The sequence below is a fragment of the Dipodomys merriami genome, unplaced genomic scaffold, assembly GCF_024711535.1.
Source record: "Dipodomys merriami isolate MVZ:Mamm:240054 unplaced genomic scaffold, mDipMer1.0.p SCAF_57, whole genome shotgun sequence".
NCBI classification, from domain to species: domain Eukaryota; kingdom Metazoa; phylum Chordata; class Mammalia; order Rodentia; family Heteromyidae; genus Dipodomys; species Dipodomys merriami.
The window spans coordinates 6,190,374-6,210,019 of record NW_027206146.1 but is presented as its reverse complement, the minus strand read 5'-3'; the positions used below and the strand labels follow the sequence as shown (position 1 = coordinate 6,210,019).

The 19,646-nt window shown below is 42.9% G+C and overlaps 1 protein-coding gene across 1 annotated transcript; it reads left to right on the top strand.

Moving 5' to 3' along the window:
• Positions 1-639: 639 nt before the first annotated feature.
• LOC138812467 (vomeronasal type-1 receptor 90-like) lies at positions 640-1,572 on the top strand. Its single transcript, XM_070000406.1, has one exon. It carries the CDS (start codon positions 640-642, stop codon positions 1,570-1,572), a length of 933 nt encoding a protein of 310 aa, XP_069856507.1.
• The last annotated feature ends 18,074 nt before the right edge of the window (positions 1,573-19,646 follow it).

The following is a 19,646-nucleotide window of genomic DNA, read 5'->3' as shown; positions in this document are numbered from 1 at the left end:
CATGTCTGAAATACCGAGGTCAGAACACTTCCAACCCTCCAGAAATGGCAAGTGGAACATTTTTCCCAGACTCCACTTAAAATGGTGGCTCATGCCTGTAAGCCCAAGTGTTCAAGAGGCAAAGATCTGAGGATCCAGGTTCAAAGTCAAACCAGAAAGGGGAGTTCTTGAGTCTCTGATCTCCAGTGATCTACCAACAAGCCAGAAATGGAGCTGTGGTTCAACTGGAATAGCAGCAGTTTTGAGTAAAAAAGCTCAGGAACAGTACCTGGGCCCTGAGTTCCAATTTCATAAGCGGTATGACCCACTCCCCAAAAAAAGAAACTATTTTAAAATCATTGTTTAACACTCTACCTTTCGGCATTCATTCTAAGCCTGGCTTACCTGATAAAGAAATGGAGCACCATGAAGATTCCAGCCTGAGGGAATCACAGTGTTGTCTAGAGCTTTCTCACCTTCTTGGCTGGGCAGCACTCTTGCTTTGATTCTCAGCAAAACACACATACACACAATCTCTTTCTCTCTCTCTCTCTCTCTCTCTCTCTCTCTCTCTCTCTCTCTCTCTCTCTCTCTCTCTCTCTCTCTCTCTCACACACACACACACACACACACACACACACACACACTCACACACACACAATGACAGCTACCCCAGGTGACACTGTGTTCAGGCTCCTCTTTGTGTCTAAGGTGTGTCTGGGAGTCCTAGGGAACTGTATCCTCTTCCTGCTGTACGCGTACAGCTCCGTGTGCAAACCTCGGCTCCGGAAGCCCATTGCCATAGTTTTCATGCACCTGACCCTGGTCAACGCCTTGACCATCATTTTTGAGTCCATGCCCTACATCGTCTCCTTGTATGGAGTCCTGTGTTTCTGGGATGATGCCATGTGTAAAGCGATGCTGTTCCTGTTCAGGGTCACTCGGGGACTGTCCACCAGCACTACCACCTTCATGAGTGCTTTCCAGGCCCTCACTATCAGCCGCACCACTGCCCAGTTGGCTTGGCTGAAAAGTCGACCCTCCACCTGCATCCTTCTTTCGCTGCTTTCCTTATGGATCTTGAATCCCATCATGTATTTCGAAATCATCACAACTGTGCAATCCAATTGCAATTCCACCATCATGAGCCTGGGATATTCTCATCCCTACTGTCAAACGAACTTCATAAGGACCACCCCAATGCCCATAATCGGCTCTTTTGTGCTGCTAGATGCTCTGTTCGTGGTCCTCATGGTGGCCCCCAGCCTCTACATGGTGAGGCTCCTCTACCGACACCGCCGCAGAGTCCAGCACCTCCACAGTGCCATCCTTGCCTCCCAGCCCGCGCCCGAGAACACAGCCACCCACACCATTCTGCTGCTGGTCAGCTGCTTCATGTTCTTCTATTGCTCCCACAACATCGTAACTATGTATTCCTTGTGGACGCTGGAGAAACTGAACAAATCCAAGGGTGTGCTTCTGATGTTGTCCTTCAGCTACCCCACTCTATGCCCGTTCTTACTCATGAAGAATAACAGAATGGTTTCACGATGTTTCATTCACTTATGTTATACCAAGAATGATCCATTTTAATAGGAAGTGAAGACAAGACCATGGTGGCAATCCAACTCTGCTCACCTCATCCTTGCTGTTTGTAGGATGATAGAAACACCACAGAGGCAAGGAGCCAGTGTCTCAGGCCTGTCATTCTACTATTCAGGATGCTAACATCTGAGGATACAGGTTCAAAGCTAGCCCAGGCAGGAACGTCCATGAGACTATAATATCTAATTGAACACCAAAGGAGGACCTAGAGTGGAGCTGTGGGGATTGAGCACTAGACAAGTTACTCAAATTCAGATATGCTGTAATTTTAAAACATTGAGGTTTTAAGGCTGCAGAGCTTCTGCAGGGCAAATGACATAGCTAGCAAGATCAATAGAAAGCCCACCGATTGGGAGAAGATCTTTACTAGCCATACAACGGACAAGGGTCTCATATCTAAAATATACTTGGAACTCAAAAAATTAAACCACCCAACAACAAATCCTCAAAGAAACAACTGCCCAATAAATAAGTGGGCAAAAGACTTAAAGAGAAGCTTCTCTGAAGAAGAAAGAAGGATGACCAATAGACACATAAAGAAATGCTCAACCTCCCTAGCCATAAAAGAAATGCAAGTCAAAACAACATTGAGATATCACCTCACCCCAGTTAGAACAGCAAAAATCAAGAACTCTAACAACAACAGATGCTGGAGGGGATGTGGACAGAAAGGAACCTTACTTCATTGTTGGTGGGAATGTAAACTTGTTCAACCACTTTGGAAAGCAGTATGGAGGTTCCTCAAAAGACTTCACATAGATCTCCCCTATGATCCAGCAATCCCACTCTTGGGCATTTACACAAATGTTTACTAACAAGACCACACTAAAGCTACCAGCACAACTATGTTTATTGCAGCATTATTTACCATAGCTAAGATATGGAACCAACCCAGATGCCCCTCAGTAGATGAATGGATGAAGAAAATGTGGTATATATACACAATGGAATTCTATGCCTCCATCAGAAAGAATGACATTGCCCGATTTGTTAGGAAATGGAAAAACTTGGAAAAAATTATATTAAGTGAAGTAAGCCAGGCCCGAAGAAACATAGGTCCCATGGTTTCCCTTATTTGCAATATCTAGTATAGGTATGAGTCGAGCGGAAAAGGTCAGATAATGTGATGTTAGGAAAATGAACCCTTAAATATGTATTTAAATGTTTTTGTTTCTTTCATGCATGTTTCTAACGCATTTATAAGATTATTTCTTTGTTGCTTTGTTTGTCCCTCCCCCACAGTGTAACCCCCGCTTTCACTTTATTTGATGTCAGTATAACATGTGGAGAAGATGGGGACAAACAAGTCGTTTAAGGATTCAGGTGGACCTGTTGCAACAATGAGAAGTACAAAATGTCATGTCAAAACCAGCTTTACAAAGTCGTGGGGGGGGGAGGGGGGTATAATTGGGTGGGGGAGGGGGAGGCTGGGAAGGGAGGTGAAGGGTAAACAAAGGAGGAGGCTGCAATGCTTGGTAAGAAATGTATGCATTATCCTGCCCATGTAATTGTAGCCCCTCTGTACAGTATGTTCTCAAATAAAATAAAATAATATTAAAAAAATTTTAAATTTAAAAAAAAAAAAAAAACATTGAGGTTTTGAAGTCTTCCTGAACGTGCCTTTCTGTGTGTGTGTGTGTGAGTAAAAGTGTGTTTCCATCAAAGTTTTTTGGGGATTTTATTGCTTAAAATATAATTGTTGGGATAAAGAATGTATTTTCTGGCCTGTCAGCCAACGAAGAAGCAGGATCTAGTCAATGACAAGTCAGTAGACAGCCAATGAGGGAGCAGGATACAGCCAATTACAAAGCAGGATGCAGCCAATGAGAAAGGGTTCAGCCAAGGACAAAGAAAGATATAGGCCCTGACACCTGTATTTAGATCCTACAGCCTCCATGATTCTACACTGTAACAAGCAGCATGGCACTAGAACACAATGGAGAACATCAGTGATCAGGATTCAGGCAACAAATTGGATAGCACTGGGGAGAGTCTATGGCTCTGGGTATACAGCTGTAACCATGGAACTTTCTGGAGAGTGTCCTAAGAGACTGGGCCTACTTCTCTACTTTAGAGGCCATTGCACATTGGTTAGTTCTTTTTCCTTTTTTTGCTCAGAGACCAGGACTCCAACTTGGTATGTGACATGCTTATTCATTGGCTGATGCACTGCAAACCTAGAATCCACTGGACATTGGGCCTAATTTGAAGTGTATTTCCATTGCTATTTCCTGTTTATAAGGCTCTATGCTGGCTGGGAAAGGGGCTTAGTAGTACAGTGCTTGACTTGCATGCATGAAGCCCTGGGTTTGATTCCTCAGTACCACATACACAGAAAAAGCCAGAAGTGGCACTGTGGCTCAAGTGGTAGAGCACTAGCCTTGAGCAAAAGAAGCTTAGGGACAGTACCCAGGCCCTGAGTTCAAGCCCCAGCTTAAGCTTGGTCTTTATAAATCCTGTGCAGATCACAGTGTGGTGGTGGGATGTCCCATTCTGGTTTTGTCTGTTTAGGGTTCTAAAGGCTGCTTGTATCGGAGTGGACATATTATTTGGATGTTCAGGAATTTCTCTGCTATGATTCTGAAATGAATCTGATGTATTTTTCATTGCACTTCCTTTCCTTTGGTTGGAATTATGTTTTGTCTTTTGGTTGTTTTTTTGTTTTTGTTTTTGTTTTTTTTGCTGGTCATGGGGCCTAAACTCTGGGCTGGACACAGTCCCTCAGCTCTTCATCTCAAGGTTAGCACTCTACCACTTGAGCCACAGCACCACTTCCAGCTTTTTTCTTTTTGCTTATGCGGTGCTGAGGATCGAACTCAGGGCCTCATGCATGCTACACAAGTACCCTATCACTGAGCCACCTTCCCAGCCCCTTTGGTTGGAATTAATACAGCTTTTTGTTTGTGGATTCCATGAATTCCTCTATTAATCTTTGGTTAGCCTCATCATGCTCAAGTATAGCCTCATGCAGGCTTTCAGTCTTTTCATTCAGAATGTTTACAAGTAGTGTTTATAGAGCTTGAGAACAGTCCTCTAGGTTTTTCATTGATTGCTCTGTTGCCTATTTGTTTTGAGTAGGAGTTGAGGTTCCTGGACTTGCCATTTTTCTTGTGTTTCTATGGCTAGTTCTGTCCCTTTAGAAATGAGAGCAAATCCAGTACCATACCAGGAAACATTTTTTTTTTGTTTTCCCCCTACGATTCCCCCCTCCCTCCCTTCCTCAAGGTTCTTTTTTTTTTTTAATTGTGATTAAGTGATTACATAATTTCCAGATTTTCACAGTATTGTGGAATAATGATGTTCATTTAAAGTCACAAGTTCATTCCAACTTTCCTGGAGCAAATTGTCTATCACAGTCTGTAATATATAACGGTGCTCACATGTTATACACCATACATGTAATCAGCAACATGGGGACATTTAGTAGTGGTTCGACCAGATGACTGGGAATTCTTTGTTTCTTAAATCCTGTTAATTTTGTCGTACCACCTAACATTTTAGATTTAGCATCCATTTATCAGGGAGACCATGTACCATTTGTCTCTTTGCTCTTGGCTGACCTCGCTCAACATGATTCCTTCTAGCTCCATCCATTTCCCTGCAAATGCCATTATTTTGTCATTTCTAATAGCTGCATAATATTCCATTGTGTATAGATACCACAATTTTTGGATCTATTCATCTGTGGTGGGGCATCTGGGTTGTTTCCATATCCTAGCTATTGTCAACAGTGCTGCAATAAAAATGGAGGTGCACGTGTCCTTGTAGATTGGTTCCTATTGTTCAGCGTAGATGCCTAGAAGTGGTATGACTGGGTCATAAAGGAGGTCAATCTTTAGCTTCCTAAGGACCCTCCAGACTGCTTTCCAAAGTGGTTGTATAAGTGTACATTCCCACCAGCAGTGTAATAGGGTTCCTCTTTCTCCACATCCCCTCCAGCATTTGTCGTTGGCTGATTTGTGGATGTGGGACATTCTGACTGGGATAAGGTGGTATCTCAAGGTTGCCTTTATTTGCATTTCCTTCACCACCAGGGATGATGAACATTTCCTCATGTGTTTCTTTGCCATTTTTATTTCTTCATTTGAGAAGTTCCTCTTTAGTTCCCTTGTCAATTTAGTAATTGGTTTGTTAGGTTTGGGAGGGATTAGTTTCTTGAGCTCCCTGTATATACAGGATGTTAACCCCTTGTCTGATATATTGCTGGTAAATATTTTTTCCCAATTAGTTGGTTGTCTTTCTAGCTTAGTTGAGATAGATTTAGCTGTGCAGAAGCTTTTTATTTTAAGGTAGTCCCATTTGTCGAGTCTCTCTCCAACTTGTTGTGACCCTGGGACTTTGTTCAGGAAGTTCCTTCCTGTGCCTATTAGTTCAAGTGTCTCTCCTACTCTGTCCTGCAGTAGTTTCAGAGATTCAGGTTTAATGTTAAGGTCTTTAATCCATTTTGAGTTGATGTTGGTGCATGGTGATAGGCTGGGGTCCACTTTTAGTTTTCTGCATGTGGCTGCCCAGTTTTCCCAGCACCAGTGGTTGAAGAGGCTGTGTTTCTTCCATTGTATGTCTTTGGCTCCTTTATTGAATATCAGCTGTCTGTAGGCTTGTGGATTTATTTCTGGGTCTTCTGTTCTGTTCCATTGGTCTTCGGGTCTGTTTTTGTGCCAGTACCATGCTGTCTTTCTTATTATAGCTCTGCAGTATAGTTTGAAGTTCGGCATGGATAGCCCTCCCATATTGTCTTTATCCCCTAGAATTGTTTTGGCTATTCTAGGTCTTTTGTTGTTCCATATGAATTTTTGGACTGTTTTCTGTATTTCAGTGATGTATTGCATTGAATTTGTATATTAGTTTTGGAAGTATTACCATCTTTACTATAATAAGTCGGCCTATCCAGGAGCATGGGAGGTCTTTCCATTTCCTAGTGTCTTCTGCAATTTCTTTCTTTAACTTTTTATAGTTCTCATTAAATAGTTCTTTTACATCTTTGGTTAGGTTAATTCCTAAATATTTTATTTTTTGGGAGGTTATTGTGAATGGGGTTGCTCCCTTTATTTCCCTCTCTTCTTGTACATTGTCAGTGTAAGGAAGGCAAATGATTTTTGTGGGTTTATTTTGTATCCTGCTATTTTGCTGAAGTGATTTATGATTTCTAAGAGTTTGGGGATGGAGTTTTTGGGATCGTGAAGGTATAGTATCATGTCGTCGGCAAAAAGGGATACTTTAACTTCTTCTTTCCCTATGCGGATCCCTTTAATGTCTTTTTCTTGCCTTCTTGCCCTGGCTAAGGGTTCCAGGACTATATTGAAGAGGAGTGGAGACAGTGGGCATCCTTGCCTTGTTCCTGATTTTAGGAGAATTGGTTGTAGCTTTTCCCCATTAAGTATAATATTGGCTATTGGTCTGTCATAAACGGCTTTTATTGTTTTTAGAAATGTTCCTTCTATTCCTATTTTCTCCAGAGCTTTTAGCATGAATGAATGTTGAATTTTATCAAAGGCCTTTTCTTTCATCTGTGGCAATAATCATGTGATTCGTGACCTTGGCTCTGTTTCTATGTTGGATTACATTTATTGACTTACATATGTTAAACCATCCCTGTGTCTCTGGGATGAAGCCTACTTGGTCATAATGTATAATTTTTTTAATGTGTTTCTGGATTCTGTTAGCTAGAATCTTGTTAAGGATCTTTGCATCTGTGTTCATCAAGGAAATTGGCCTGTAATTCTCCTTTTTGGTTGGGTCTTTGCCTGGTTTGGGGATGAGTGTGATATTGGCTTCGTAGAATGAGTTTGGGATAGCTCCCTCCTTCTCTGTTTCTCTGAAGAGCTTGAGGAGTATGGGTATTAGTTCTTGTTTAAAGGTCTTATAGAATTCTGCTGTGAATCCATCTGGTCCTGGGCTTTTTTTTGTTGGAAGACTTTTGATAGCTTCCTGTATCTCGTTACAGGATATTGGCTTATTTAATTGGTTAACTTCTTCTTTGCTCAGTTTGGGCAACTTGTATTTCTCTAAAAATACATCCATTTCTGCCAGATTTTCTTCCTTTTGAGAGTATAGCTTTTGAAATTAGTCTGTCAGAATTGTTTGGATATCTTGGGTACGTGTTGTGCTGTTTCCTGTGGCATCCCTAATCCTATTAATATGGGTTTCCTCTCTTCTTTTTTTAATTAATCTAGCCAATGGACCATCAATTTTGTTTATTTTTTCAAAGAACCAGCTTTTTGTTTGGTTAATTTTGTCTAAATTTTCTGATTTTCTAATTGGTTAATCTCTGCTCTTAATTTGGTTATCTGGCTTCGTCTAGTAACTTTAGGTCCCATTTTTTCTTGTTTTTCCAGCTGTTTTAATTGCAACATGAGATTATTTAGCTGGTCTGTCTCCATTCTCTTGATGTGGGCACTGAGGGCAATAAATTTGCCCCTCAGGACTGCTTTTGCTGTGTCCCACAAGTTTCTTTGTGAGGTGTTTTCATTTTTATTGAGTTCTAGGAAATGCTTTATTTCTTCTCTGATCTCTTCCATTACCCAGGCATTGGTAAGGAGTGTGCTGTTCAATTTCCATGTATTAGAGAAATTTCTGAGGTATGCTTTGTTATTGAGAGCTAGCTTGATTCCACTGTGGTCAGATAGGATACAGGGGATTATGTCGATCCCTTTGTACTTGCTTAAGTTCCTTGCATGAACTATGATATGGTCTATTTTGGAGAAAGTTCCATGAGCTGCTGAGAAGAATGTGTACTCTGTTGTTTTAGGGTGAAATACTCGGTAGATGTCAGTTAATTCCGCTTGAAGTATGGCTTCACTTAATTCGGTAGCTTCTTTGCCAATTGTCTGGTTGGTAGACCTGTCCTTTGGTGAGAGTGGTGTGTTAAAGTCTCCTAGTATTATCGTATTGGGATCTATTTTATTCTGTAAGTTTGAGAGCATTTGTTTAACGTATCTGGGTGCACCAATATTTGGGACATATATGTTGATGATGGTTATATCCTCTTCTTGGATTGTTCCCTATATTAAAATGTAGTGTCCGTCCTTGTCTTTCTGTATTGATTTTAATGAAAAGTTTATTTTTTCAGATATCAGGATAGCTACGCCTGCTTTCTTACTGGGGGTATTTGATTGGTAGATCCTTTTCCACCCCTTCACTCTGAGTTTGTTTGTATGTTTGGCTGAGAGGTGGGTCTCCTGAAGGCAACAGATGGATGGGTTTTGTTTTCTGATCCAGTCCTCAGTTTGTTTTCTTTTAATTGGCGAATTCAGCCCATTTATATTAAGAGAAAGTATAGAGAGATGCATTGTTGTTCTTGCCATTCCATTTTCCTAAGTTTTTCTTCTTTCCTTTCCTCCTGTGCTTGCTCAGTTAGACTTTGAGTAATGCCTGTTTGGGGCAGGTCCTAGTTCCTGGTTGCTTTCTTCAGGTTGTGTCCCCCCTCTTAGAATTCTTTGTAATGCTGGCTTAATGTTTATATATTCATTTAGTTTTTCTTTGCTATTAAAAGTTTTCAGTTCTCCATCAAATGTGAATGCTATCTTTGCCGGATGTATCAGTCTGGGTTGGCAGTTATTGGCTTTCAGGGCTCATATGGTGCTTTCCCAGGCTTTTCTTGCATTCATTGTTTGTGTGGAGAGATCTGCAGTGATTCTAATTTTTTTCCCATTGTAGTATAGCTCCTTCTTCATTTTTGCTGCATGCAGGATTGTTTCCTTATTATTCAGATCTATCATTTTTACTATAATGTGTCTAGAAGTGTTTCTCCTGGGATCTTGCTTGTTTGGTGTTCTATAAGCTTTTGTAATGTAGGTAAGATGGTCTTTTTTGAGGTGGGGGAAATTTTCGCTGATTATCTTATTAAATAGGTGTTGCATTCCCTTGCTCTGGAATTCCTCACCTTCATCCACTCCAATTATGCGAAGGTTAAATTTCTTCGCATTATCTGCTTGCTCTTGAATTTCCCTTTGGTTTAATTTGAGTAATTTTTCCATATCTGTCACTTTTTGGTCCAGTTTGTGTATTCTGTCTTCTGTATCTGACACTCTACCTTCCATTTCATTCACTCTGTTGACCGTAGCTTCTATTGTGGTTTGCATGGAGGAAATGGATCCCTTTATGGATTCAATGTTGGTTCTCAGAGTACTGATCTCACCTCTCAATGAGTTATGCATTACCTCTAATTTGGTGTTTATCTCACTTCTTACTGAGGTTTGTGCAGCTTCTATTTTTGCATCCAACTTTTGTTTGATATCCTGTATCTCTTTTGATAGTTCATCCTTGAGCTCTTTCAATTTCTGATCCATTTCTCGTTTTATTTCTTGTGTCATTGCCTCCAGCAACCCTTGGATGTAGCTTTTGTCTTCCATTCCTGCTTTGCTCCCACTGGGGCTCTCCCCTGAGTGGCTGCTGTCTTTTGAGGTGAGCTTGCTGTCCTGGGTGGTGGTAAACCTTGTGATTTTTCTCTGTGATTTTCGCATGGGGATTCAGGAGACTGCTCTTCAATTTTGTTTTGGTGTGTCTGTCTTTGCTTGGTTGCTAATTCTGTATTGGTAGAGAGAGTCTGTGCCTGATCCAGGTTCTGCTGGGAGCCTATTTCCAGCTGCTATTCTGACCTACTTAGGATTCTCAGTTCTCTGCTGTAGATTGCTGGCAATTCCCGCCTTTGGAAGGGTTGAGCAGCCTAGACTGCTTGTGTTTGCTCCTACGGGTGCTCTTGGGAAGATCAGATGCTCTCAATGCACTCTACCAAATACTGGAGTCTGCTATGGGCTCCTGGTGTGTTTTTGTTTGTTTGTTTGTTTTGGGCTGGTTGTGGGCTTGAACTCTAGGTTTGGGTGCTGTCCCTCAGCTCTTCAGCTCAAGGCTGGCACCCTACCATTTGAGCCACAGCACCACTTCTGACCCTTTTTGCTTTTATGATGCTGAGGAATCAGAACCAGGGCCTCATACATCCAAGACTCTCACTCTACTGCTGAGCCTCTTTATGCGCCTGAGCTCCTGCTTACTATCAGGTGCTGGCAGCCTGTGTTGCCCAATTCCCAGCCTAGGGTATATGGGTGGAGTTTTGGTGGGGTTTGGGCTTCTCTTGTCCTGAGACTCCAGGTCTTTTGTTGTCACAGGTGTGCTTCCTGGGGAGTGCTGTTCCCTGTTTTTCTCCCCTCTATTGAGGCGTATGCTCAGCTTTTTACTTCAGTTGGGAGGAGTTGGTTGTGTTCAGGCACCCGATCTCCAGGCCTGGTTCCGGCCCCGCCTGGGGCGCGCTCGTTAGGCCTGTGCTGATGTGTATACCACCTAGGTTATGCAGCCTGGAGCGCGCTCATTAGGCCTGTGCTGATGTGTATACCACCTAGGTTATGCTGCCTGGGGGACACAGTTCAAATTTCTTCTACTGTTGGTAGTCTTGACCCAGGGGCACTGTTCCTGGCTTGGGCATTTAGGCTCCCTTCCAGGGGCACTCTTGCTCTGGCCTGGCCAGCAGGGTGTACTCCACGGGCTGGTGGAGCTCTTGAACAGTTCCCAGTTTTAGTGGGTCCTGTGATCCGGGTGTTGGGGTAGGGAGTCTAGGTCAGTGTCTGGGGATTCCCTCCAGCTCTGGTCTCCCTTGAGGGATACACTTCCCCTGTGGGCTACTCACCCTGGAGCTGGTTGTTTCTGTGTGGTGTAGATCGTCAGTTGTTGTTGCAATCCGAGTTCAGTTGGGGTGATTGCGGGCTGGGTTGGGTGGTGGTGGCTCTGTGTGATTCTTTTCTGTCTCTGCCTCTATGGAAGCTGTCGGGTCCACAGAGTCCATGCTCAGGCGGCTTCTTCGCGGGTTGTAGAGATCCGGTGGGTCTGATGCCGGTGCCTTAGGTGGCTTCTGCTCGGGTGGTCTGCAGGCAGCCCCCTGTGCCTCTGGGACCTGGGTGGCCCCGCCGGGTCGTTGCGATCACGATCGGTCAGGTCTGGTGCCTCTGGTGCCTCAGGCGTGGGTGATCTGCAGGCAGCCCCCTGTGCCTCTGGGACCCGGACGGCCCCCGCCGGGTCTTGCGATCGCTATTGGGCGGGTCCGGTAACCTCAGGCATCCTCTGCGCCAGTGATCTGCAGACAGGTCCCTTTGTTGAGCTGCTGGTGCCAGGCAGCTTTGGCGGGATGGAGCCTCTCTGCTCGGGTGGGGAGTGAGGGGTGGGGGTGGGATCCTCGTGGAGACTCCCGGCTTGTAGGTTTCTCTGTTCCTGGCGATCAGTTGTTCTGCAAGCCGGTACCTCAGGCGGGTGATCTGCAGGCGGCCCCCTGTGTCTCTGGGGCTCCGGCAGCCCCCACCTAGCCGGCTGGCCAGCGGCTTGGCACACTGCCGCGTGGCCAGTAAAGGTTGGCGGAGGGGTCTTCATTCTTCTCTGTTCTGATTCTTCTTTTCTTCTCTTTCTTTTTTTGTTATTTTCCACCTCCGGTTTTTCTCTGAGTGTTCCTCTTTTTGTTGTTGTCGGTCTCTTGGGGAAATTAGCATTGGAACTCGAACTCTCTTTTTGGTTGGGGAGAGCTGTGGCGTTTCCCTACTGCCCCGTCGCCATCTTGGGCCCCCCTCCACCAGGAAACATTTTTAAGACAACAACCAACCCAGAACCTATAGCTGCACAACTTTAAGGGTTAACAATCATAGACAGGTATTTTAACTCTATCATTCCTTTTAGGATATGAAAGTAATTTCAGTACCACCACAAAACACACTGTTTTTTGGGAAAATGGATTTCTTTATTACAGTAATGTCAGTCTAATGTCAGTCACTTGTGCATACATACACACAGCAACTCAAAATACATAAATACACAGACCAGCTTTGACTGTTTCCTTACATGAAATTATCATCACAGACCATGAGAACAAAGAAAAAATGGAAAACAAAGCATAATTTCAAGGCAGATGAAGTCAAATAAGTCAAGTCTATTCGTTTCAAAAACTTTTCACTTAAAGGAGGAGGCAACAATGCTTGATAAGAAATGTACTCATTACCTTGCTCATGTAACTGTAACCCCTCTGTACAGTATTATCACAATAAAACCTTATTTAATTAAAAAAAACTTTCACAAAACACACTTTTAAGACAAAAATTAAAAAACCCAGTCCCTGTATTTGCACAGATTTTAGAGGTTCAAAATAGGAGATAGGTATTATCCTATTGACCTGTCCTTTTCTTTGTTAGGAGAAGGGTATAGTTCTTCCATGTATATGTGTGTGTGTATGTGTGTGTGTGTGTGTGTGTGTGTGTGTGTGTGTGTGTGTGTGTGTACACCATATATATATATATATATGTATATATATATATATATTTAAAATCTTGAACAAATCTGTCATGAGCTTTAAAGCAATCTGAACCAAAAGGATGACACAATATTCCACTTTGACACTGTCAAAATGGATACAGATAGAGTCTAGATCAACAGCAATCAAATAGGGATCAGTGGACTAAAGCAAAGGAATAAGTAGTAAATGACCTGAAATAAAAGAAAATGACTTGAGGTGAATTAGAAGATTGAAACTTATAAAGAAAAATTGAGGAGGAGAGAATAAGGGTAGAGGGATGTAGTGAAGGAAAGGAACAGACAGAAGAAAGCTAAGACCTAAATTCAGAGAAAGAAAAACAATAAGAAAAAACAAAGGAAGAAATAAAGATATTTGAAAATGTATTTATGTTTTCCTTCTCAGCCCTGCCCCAGCACTCTGAGCTCTTTCTCCCAGCTCTCTCTCTTTCCCTGCTCTCTCTCTTTCCCATGTCTTTCCCAGCTCTTTCCCACTTCTTTTCCCAGCTCTCTCTCTTAGGTCTATCCCAGGCCTTTCTCATCCATGAGGATTGCCAACCTGGCCTGGTCCCAGCAGGTCTACTAAATAAACCTACCCTTTAACTGAAAAAAAAATGTATATATGTATAAAGTAAAAAGTCTAAAATTAAAAATGATACATTTAAGCTGAGAAGGTGGCTCAGTGGTAGAGCACTTGCCTTGCAAGCTGAGGCCCTGGGTTCGATTCCTCAACACCATATAAGCAAAAAGAAAAAAGCCGGAAGTGGTGCTGTGGCTCAAGTGGTAGAGCGCTATCCTTGAGCTGAAGAGCTGAAGGACAGTGCCCAGGCCCAGAGTTCAGGCCCCATGACCGGACCCAAAAATAAATAAATAAATAAAAATCATACAATTGAGCAATAGATATTTGCTCAAAATATACCCTCAATTAAGTATACACACAATTAAGGAGGAAGCCTAGTAATCACCATAGACTCTGTAGGAATAAACAGCAATGAAGAAGAAAAATGGGACAAAATATATAAATGAAATAAAAAAAGAAAAAATAAAAATTACATTTAGAAAACAATAGTTCAATGTATTTGTCTCTCACCTATTTCTGCTACCCCATCTCTTGATGTAGCCTTTGATTTCCTTGCACTGATTGTTTTTCCTTATGGATTAGTTGTTTTCTCAAAACCATATGAGCAGACAGAAAAAACTTCTGCCTTGCAATCTTGGGACTCCTTGTGTCCCTTCTCTCAGACTAACTCAGTGGGAGAGGGGATCAGCTTTGCACAGATTGCAGGAAGGAGGTGGCTGGTTTCTGTAGGTTGGAGTCTCTGCAAGTGAGCTTGTCTGTGGGTGGGGTTGTGGCATGTCTGGAATCAGTGGCTTTTTCCAGTTTGTCTAGCTCTTAAGACCCTTTTTTGGCCCAGCTTGGAGCCACTCTCAGTTTTGCAGTCTATCCAGTGAGATTCTACAGACTTTGGGATTTTTAATTCCTACAGGGGCTAAGCTCTGAGGGTAGCTGCTATATGACTGGAATGTCTTTGTTCACTGTCAAGGGGCGGGGCCAACCCTCTCTGCCAACCCTGGCAAAGTTGTCCCTTCCTGGGAAGAGCTACCTCCTCCTGGGCGGGGCAACCTTCCCCTAGGTGGAACTTACTATCACTGATCAGATTCCTTTGTCCTGTTGAAAAATGATGCCACAGTTACAGCTTCTCTGGCCAAAGTTATCTTTATCTACTAGCTGCTCTGGCAGGCTCTATTGCAGTATCAAAGATGGTGTTCTTTTGGAGTGTTGGGGGAGAGCTACTTTCCAGACGCTGTTCTGTGAGGTGGCATGAAGATTTTTTTGGATGTATACATACTTTCCTGGGTTTTTGTACCGTCTGCGATCAGTGGAAGCAGGATGTGGATTTTCACTCCTAGTAATCCAGTTTGCACTGGAGATGAGTGAAAAGCCACACCCACTCTGTCTCTGGTGTCTCCAACCTGTGCTCAAATGGGCTTTCTTAAGCAGGCTGCCTAAATTTTTCCTCTCTGGCCAAAATCTCTGTATAGGTTTTGAAAGTAGACCTTTTGGATTCCTTGGAAGTTCAGGATATAGCTAATATAAAACAGATAAAAATCAATGAGGCAGTAGGATGCAGGCAATGAGAAAGGACACAGGCAGTGACAAATCAGGATACAGTCCATGAGGAAGCTGGATGCAGCCACTGACAGGTTAGGATGTAGTCAATGATTAAGGATGAATCCAATGACATAGCAGAATGCAGTCAACAAAAGATACAGCCAATCATAAAGCAGGATAAAGCCAATGACCAAGCAGCATATAGACAATGGCATGTATTCTTAGGTCCTCCAAATTCCATGACTCTTCACTGTGAACAAACAGCATGGCAAAGGCACTCAAGGGAGAAGATCAGTGTTCCTACTTCAAAAAACAATGTGATACTCTAGGACAGCGCTGTGTAGAGAGTATGCCCATGCATGTCCAGCTGTCACCACTGCACTTTCTGGAAAGATGTCCTCAGCAAAAGTGTCTTAGCTGTCTACTCTGGAGGTCACTGCACATTGGTTAGTTCTTTTATTATTTTCTTTATCATTGATAGGTGATCTGCATTGGAATAGGGCATGTCACATTCTCCTCATTGGCTGATGCTCCATAAGCCCCGATACATACCACTGGATATTGGATGTGCTTTGAGGTCTATTTACTATTATCTTTCCTCTTTGTAATTCTCAGTGCCCCACTAGTGCCTTTGTTGATAAGTTTTAATCCTCAACTCTATTTGTGGACTTTCACATCTAATCTTGGTATGTGTTAAGCCAATTTATTTACTTCACTTCACATAATTTTTTCCAAGACTTTCCATTTCCTAACAAATGGGGCAATGCCATTCTTTCTGATGGAGGCATAGAATTCCATTGTGTATAGATACCACATTCTCTTGATCCATTCATCTACTGAGGGGCATCTGGGTTGGTTCTATATCTTATATCTTATCACTTTTTTTAAATGACAGGAGTTAGTGTTGCAGTCTTCCCTGTCATCATTTTAATTGCCATTATAATCTTCATTGTTGTGATAGAGGTGATGTAGAGGGGATTACCATTGCATAAGTTAGGCCATCTGTATATTTTGCTTTGTCACTTGTGAGGTTTCAGGGCCTAGGTTCTGTCCCTGAGATGTGGGGCCCAAGGGTGGCACTCTACCAGTTTTTCCACAGCACCACTTCACTTCCTTCAATATATTTCTTTGAGTACAATGTCACCCCTTGTCTTTCCCTGTTTTCTCATCCTGTCACCACACATAAGTTGTATATTTCCTATCCACATAGTGTCTACTGCGTACCACTGCTGTATTGGTTCATCCCATAATTGTCATAAATGACAAACTCTCCAGACATCAGATGATTTTGCTCATCCAACCTCAATGGAAAAGTTTCAGTACTGCCAGATATGATGCTCTGGACACCAGAGATACATTCATTTTTGCAGTTATTTTGTGTCCCTTTTTTATTTGCCGACCAAATACACTTATATTCCATTCTTTAGATCACAGTATATTGATCCCATTTGATTTCAAAGCCATGCTAAGAAAATAGCAGGCTAAATACAATGCTTAATCAAGTTTGTAGGATATGTGTGAAAACATTTTCACATCTTATATATTTGCCACATTCCTCCTTTGAAGCTTATTTTGATTCCTTACCCAGTAATTTCCCCCTCTTTGGAATTTCTTTCCCAGAATTGATGAAATTGAAAACTTAATACAGTGCTAAGGAAATTTTTTCTGGTTCTGGAGTTTGAACTACCTTACCTTTCTACCAAATTATGGATAAAATGTGTTTTGAAATAGGATTTTTGTACTGAGAACTGTTGGCTCATGTCTGCAGTCCTACCTACTCAGGAATTTGAGAATTGAAGATGGCAATTAAAAGCAAGCCATGGCAGGAAAGTCTGCAAGACTTAATTCTCAAATAAGCCAGCATGAAGATGGAGGTATACCTGTTAGCCTTGAACAACAACTAAAAGGACACCTCAGGGTTAGCTTTTGGATGTGAGATGAAGCCCCAGGGACTCGTGAATACACACACACACACACACACACACACACACACTACAATCTGATGATCTAGAAAAATCTTTATACTGTGCAAATTTCTGTGTGCCACAGGCCCATAGTTCTCCTAGCAAAGGCATTAGGACCCACGGTGTGAGGCAGGATTTCCCTTCTATAATCTCATCCATTTCTGTCCTCTAAGATCCTCAGGAGCCCTTGGGATTCCATTCCACAAAAGCCAACCCTGGGCCTGAAACTGATTTTCATCTTCCTCATATTCTTCCTGAAGAACCATTTAGAACGGATCAATAATGCACTGATTTTTCATTCTGGTATCAAATGTCTGGCTGCTCCATACATCAGACCTTACAATGCCATTCACAGTGTTCTCTGGTGAATCAATATGGGGGCTTTTCCTCATAGCCCAGATGTGCATCGGTGTCATGGGAATTACCTGCTCTCCATGCTCTATCTGTACATGTTTTGATTCCAAACTCATCTGAAGAAGCCCATCGAGGCTCTCTTCAAACACCTGTGATCAACATCCTGAACCTCACCTTCACAATGTTGCCAGACATCATGGCATCTTTTGGAGTCCAATGTCTTCTGGACGGTGTGGGCTGCAAGGTGGTGGTATACCTCTTCAGAGTCACCCAAGCACTTTCCATCAGCACAAACTTGCTCCAGTGCATGTGGCTTAAATCTAAGTCTTCAGTGTGGTTTTTCCCTTCTTTCCTCTTCTTCTGGGTAGTCAATAACACTCATCTATGTTCTGGTCATTAAGGTTATGAAAGCCAAAAGCAATTTTACTCTTACAAGTTCTGGATTTCCCAATGTATATTGTCATACTCAGCAGATAGAAGACAATAGATGATGGTATTGCATCTCTATCTTCTTATTTTGAGATCTTGTGTTTGTAATCCTCATGATCATCACCAGCCTCTATGTGGTTACCCTCCTGTACCGACACCACAAGACAGCCCAGCACCTCCATAGTCCCAGGCTTGTCTCACAGCCAGCACCCAAGAACAAAGCCACCCACATCATCCTGCTGTTGGTCAGCTGTTTAATATTCTTCTATTGCTCCAACAACATCATGGACTTTTATTACTTTTACATAGCAGTAAAAACTCCAAAACTGGAAGTGATCATTTGTATTTTATCATTAAGCCACCAAGCCATGTTTCTTTTCTTCCCTATGAAGAGTAATAAAATTCTTTCCAAATGTACACCTTCCCTTTCATTGATGGGAAGTACCAGTTGTCATAAAGCATTCAATGGCTAAATATACAGCCAAAACTTTTGTTCAAAAGCAGTGATGTTCTTAGTAATGTACATAGGGAATAAAACTGTGTGTATAAACTATGTGTATTGAGCACTTGAAGTCTTATTCAACTTCAGACATGCTGTAATTCTTAAACATTGAGGGAGTATGTTTTCCCAAACATTTCATATTTATATCCAGTGTTGTTGCTGTATTTGAGTTTGGTGCCATAGTATTGCATATACATTTATTCGAATTAGGGAAGGGAAGGGGAACAACAGAATGGTGAGATAAAGGACAAGGGCTGAGCCAATGTAACATCAATATACAGAAGACAATGTGTTGGAAATGATCTGTACAAATTTTGGGGGGTGAGGAGGTAGGAGGGAGGGGAATAGAAAGTAGGAGAAAGGAGTTCTGGGAAGATGGCGGAGGAGAAGCTGGAATCTAAACAAGCTCTCGCAGAGAAAGCAGTTTTAGAGTTCCAGTGAACAGTTCTAAGCCAGAGAATCACACCAAGTGTGCCATCACAGGACAGAGAGTCAGGCCAAAGAGGGAAAATCCAGGCAAGGAGACACATCTGAGCTCTTGCCAGCAGCCGCCGCGGCGTCGGCCGCAGTGGCTGCGGCGGCCGTGGCCACGGCCATACCTGAGCCACAGAGAGTCCGGAATGAAGGAGCCAGACTCAGCGGGCAAGCGGATTCTACTCAACACCAGCAAGAACCGACAAGGAGCGGACATCTTCATCCTGCAGTTCACAGACCAGAGACGACCCAGGAACCAAGACTCATTGTGAGTAGAAGCCTGACGTCCTCACTCCTTCTCAGGGAGCAGAGGAGGGAAGGCCACCCCCCCCCCCCAATACCGGAGATCTCCATCTTGGATACTGACAAAGCTCAGCGGAGCTGCTAGCTCCAACTCAGGCCTTGGAATAAAACGAGTCATTTAGCAGGTCACAAGAACTTAACGGCGGTGTGACCTGCCAGACTCAGCTCCACCTAGGGAAAAGTCACCCAGCTCAGGTGCCAGCCCTAGGAGTGGCTTTCTTCACTGGGTAATCAGAGCCAGAGGCTGCCCCTCCCTCTAGCAGCCTCGACAATCAATTGAAATTCAGTAAACAGAAACTCTGAGAATGGCTCCAGGCTGGGCTCTGTGAGTTTTTCACAAACTAGCCTCTGGGAAAAGCTACTGTTTGTTGAAAGGCCTCAACTCTACCCAGAACCTAGCCTCATCACTGCATCCCCCTCTTTGGTGATACTCAAAGCAGATCTGCCTCCCATTGAACTAGCCTAGGAGGAGGATCTCAAAATCCTGGGTAAAGCAGAGCATTTTTCTGCCTCTTCGAACAAACTGACTTAAGAAACCAACCAAGCCACAGGACCACAAGCACACCAGAGACTCCAACAAGAGGCTGGTTACAGACACAAGGGAGATACAGGATTTTTCCCACCCCCTCCCAAAAAAATCAAAGAACTTCTTTTTTCTTTTTCT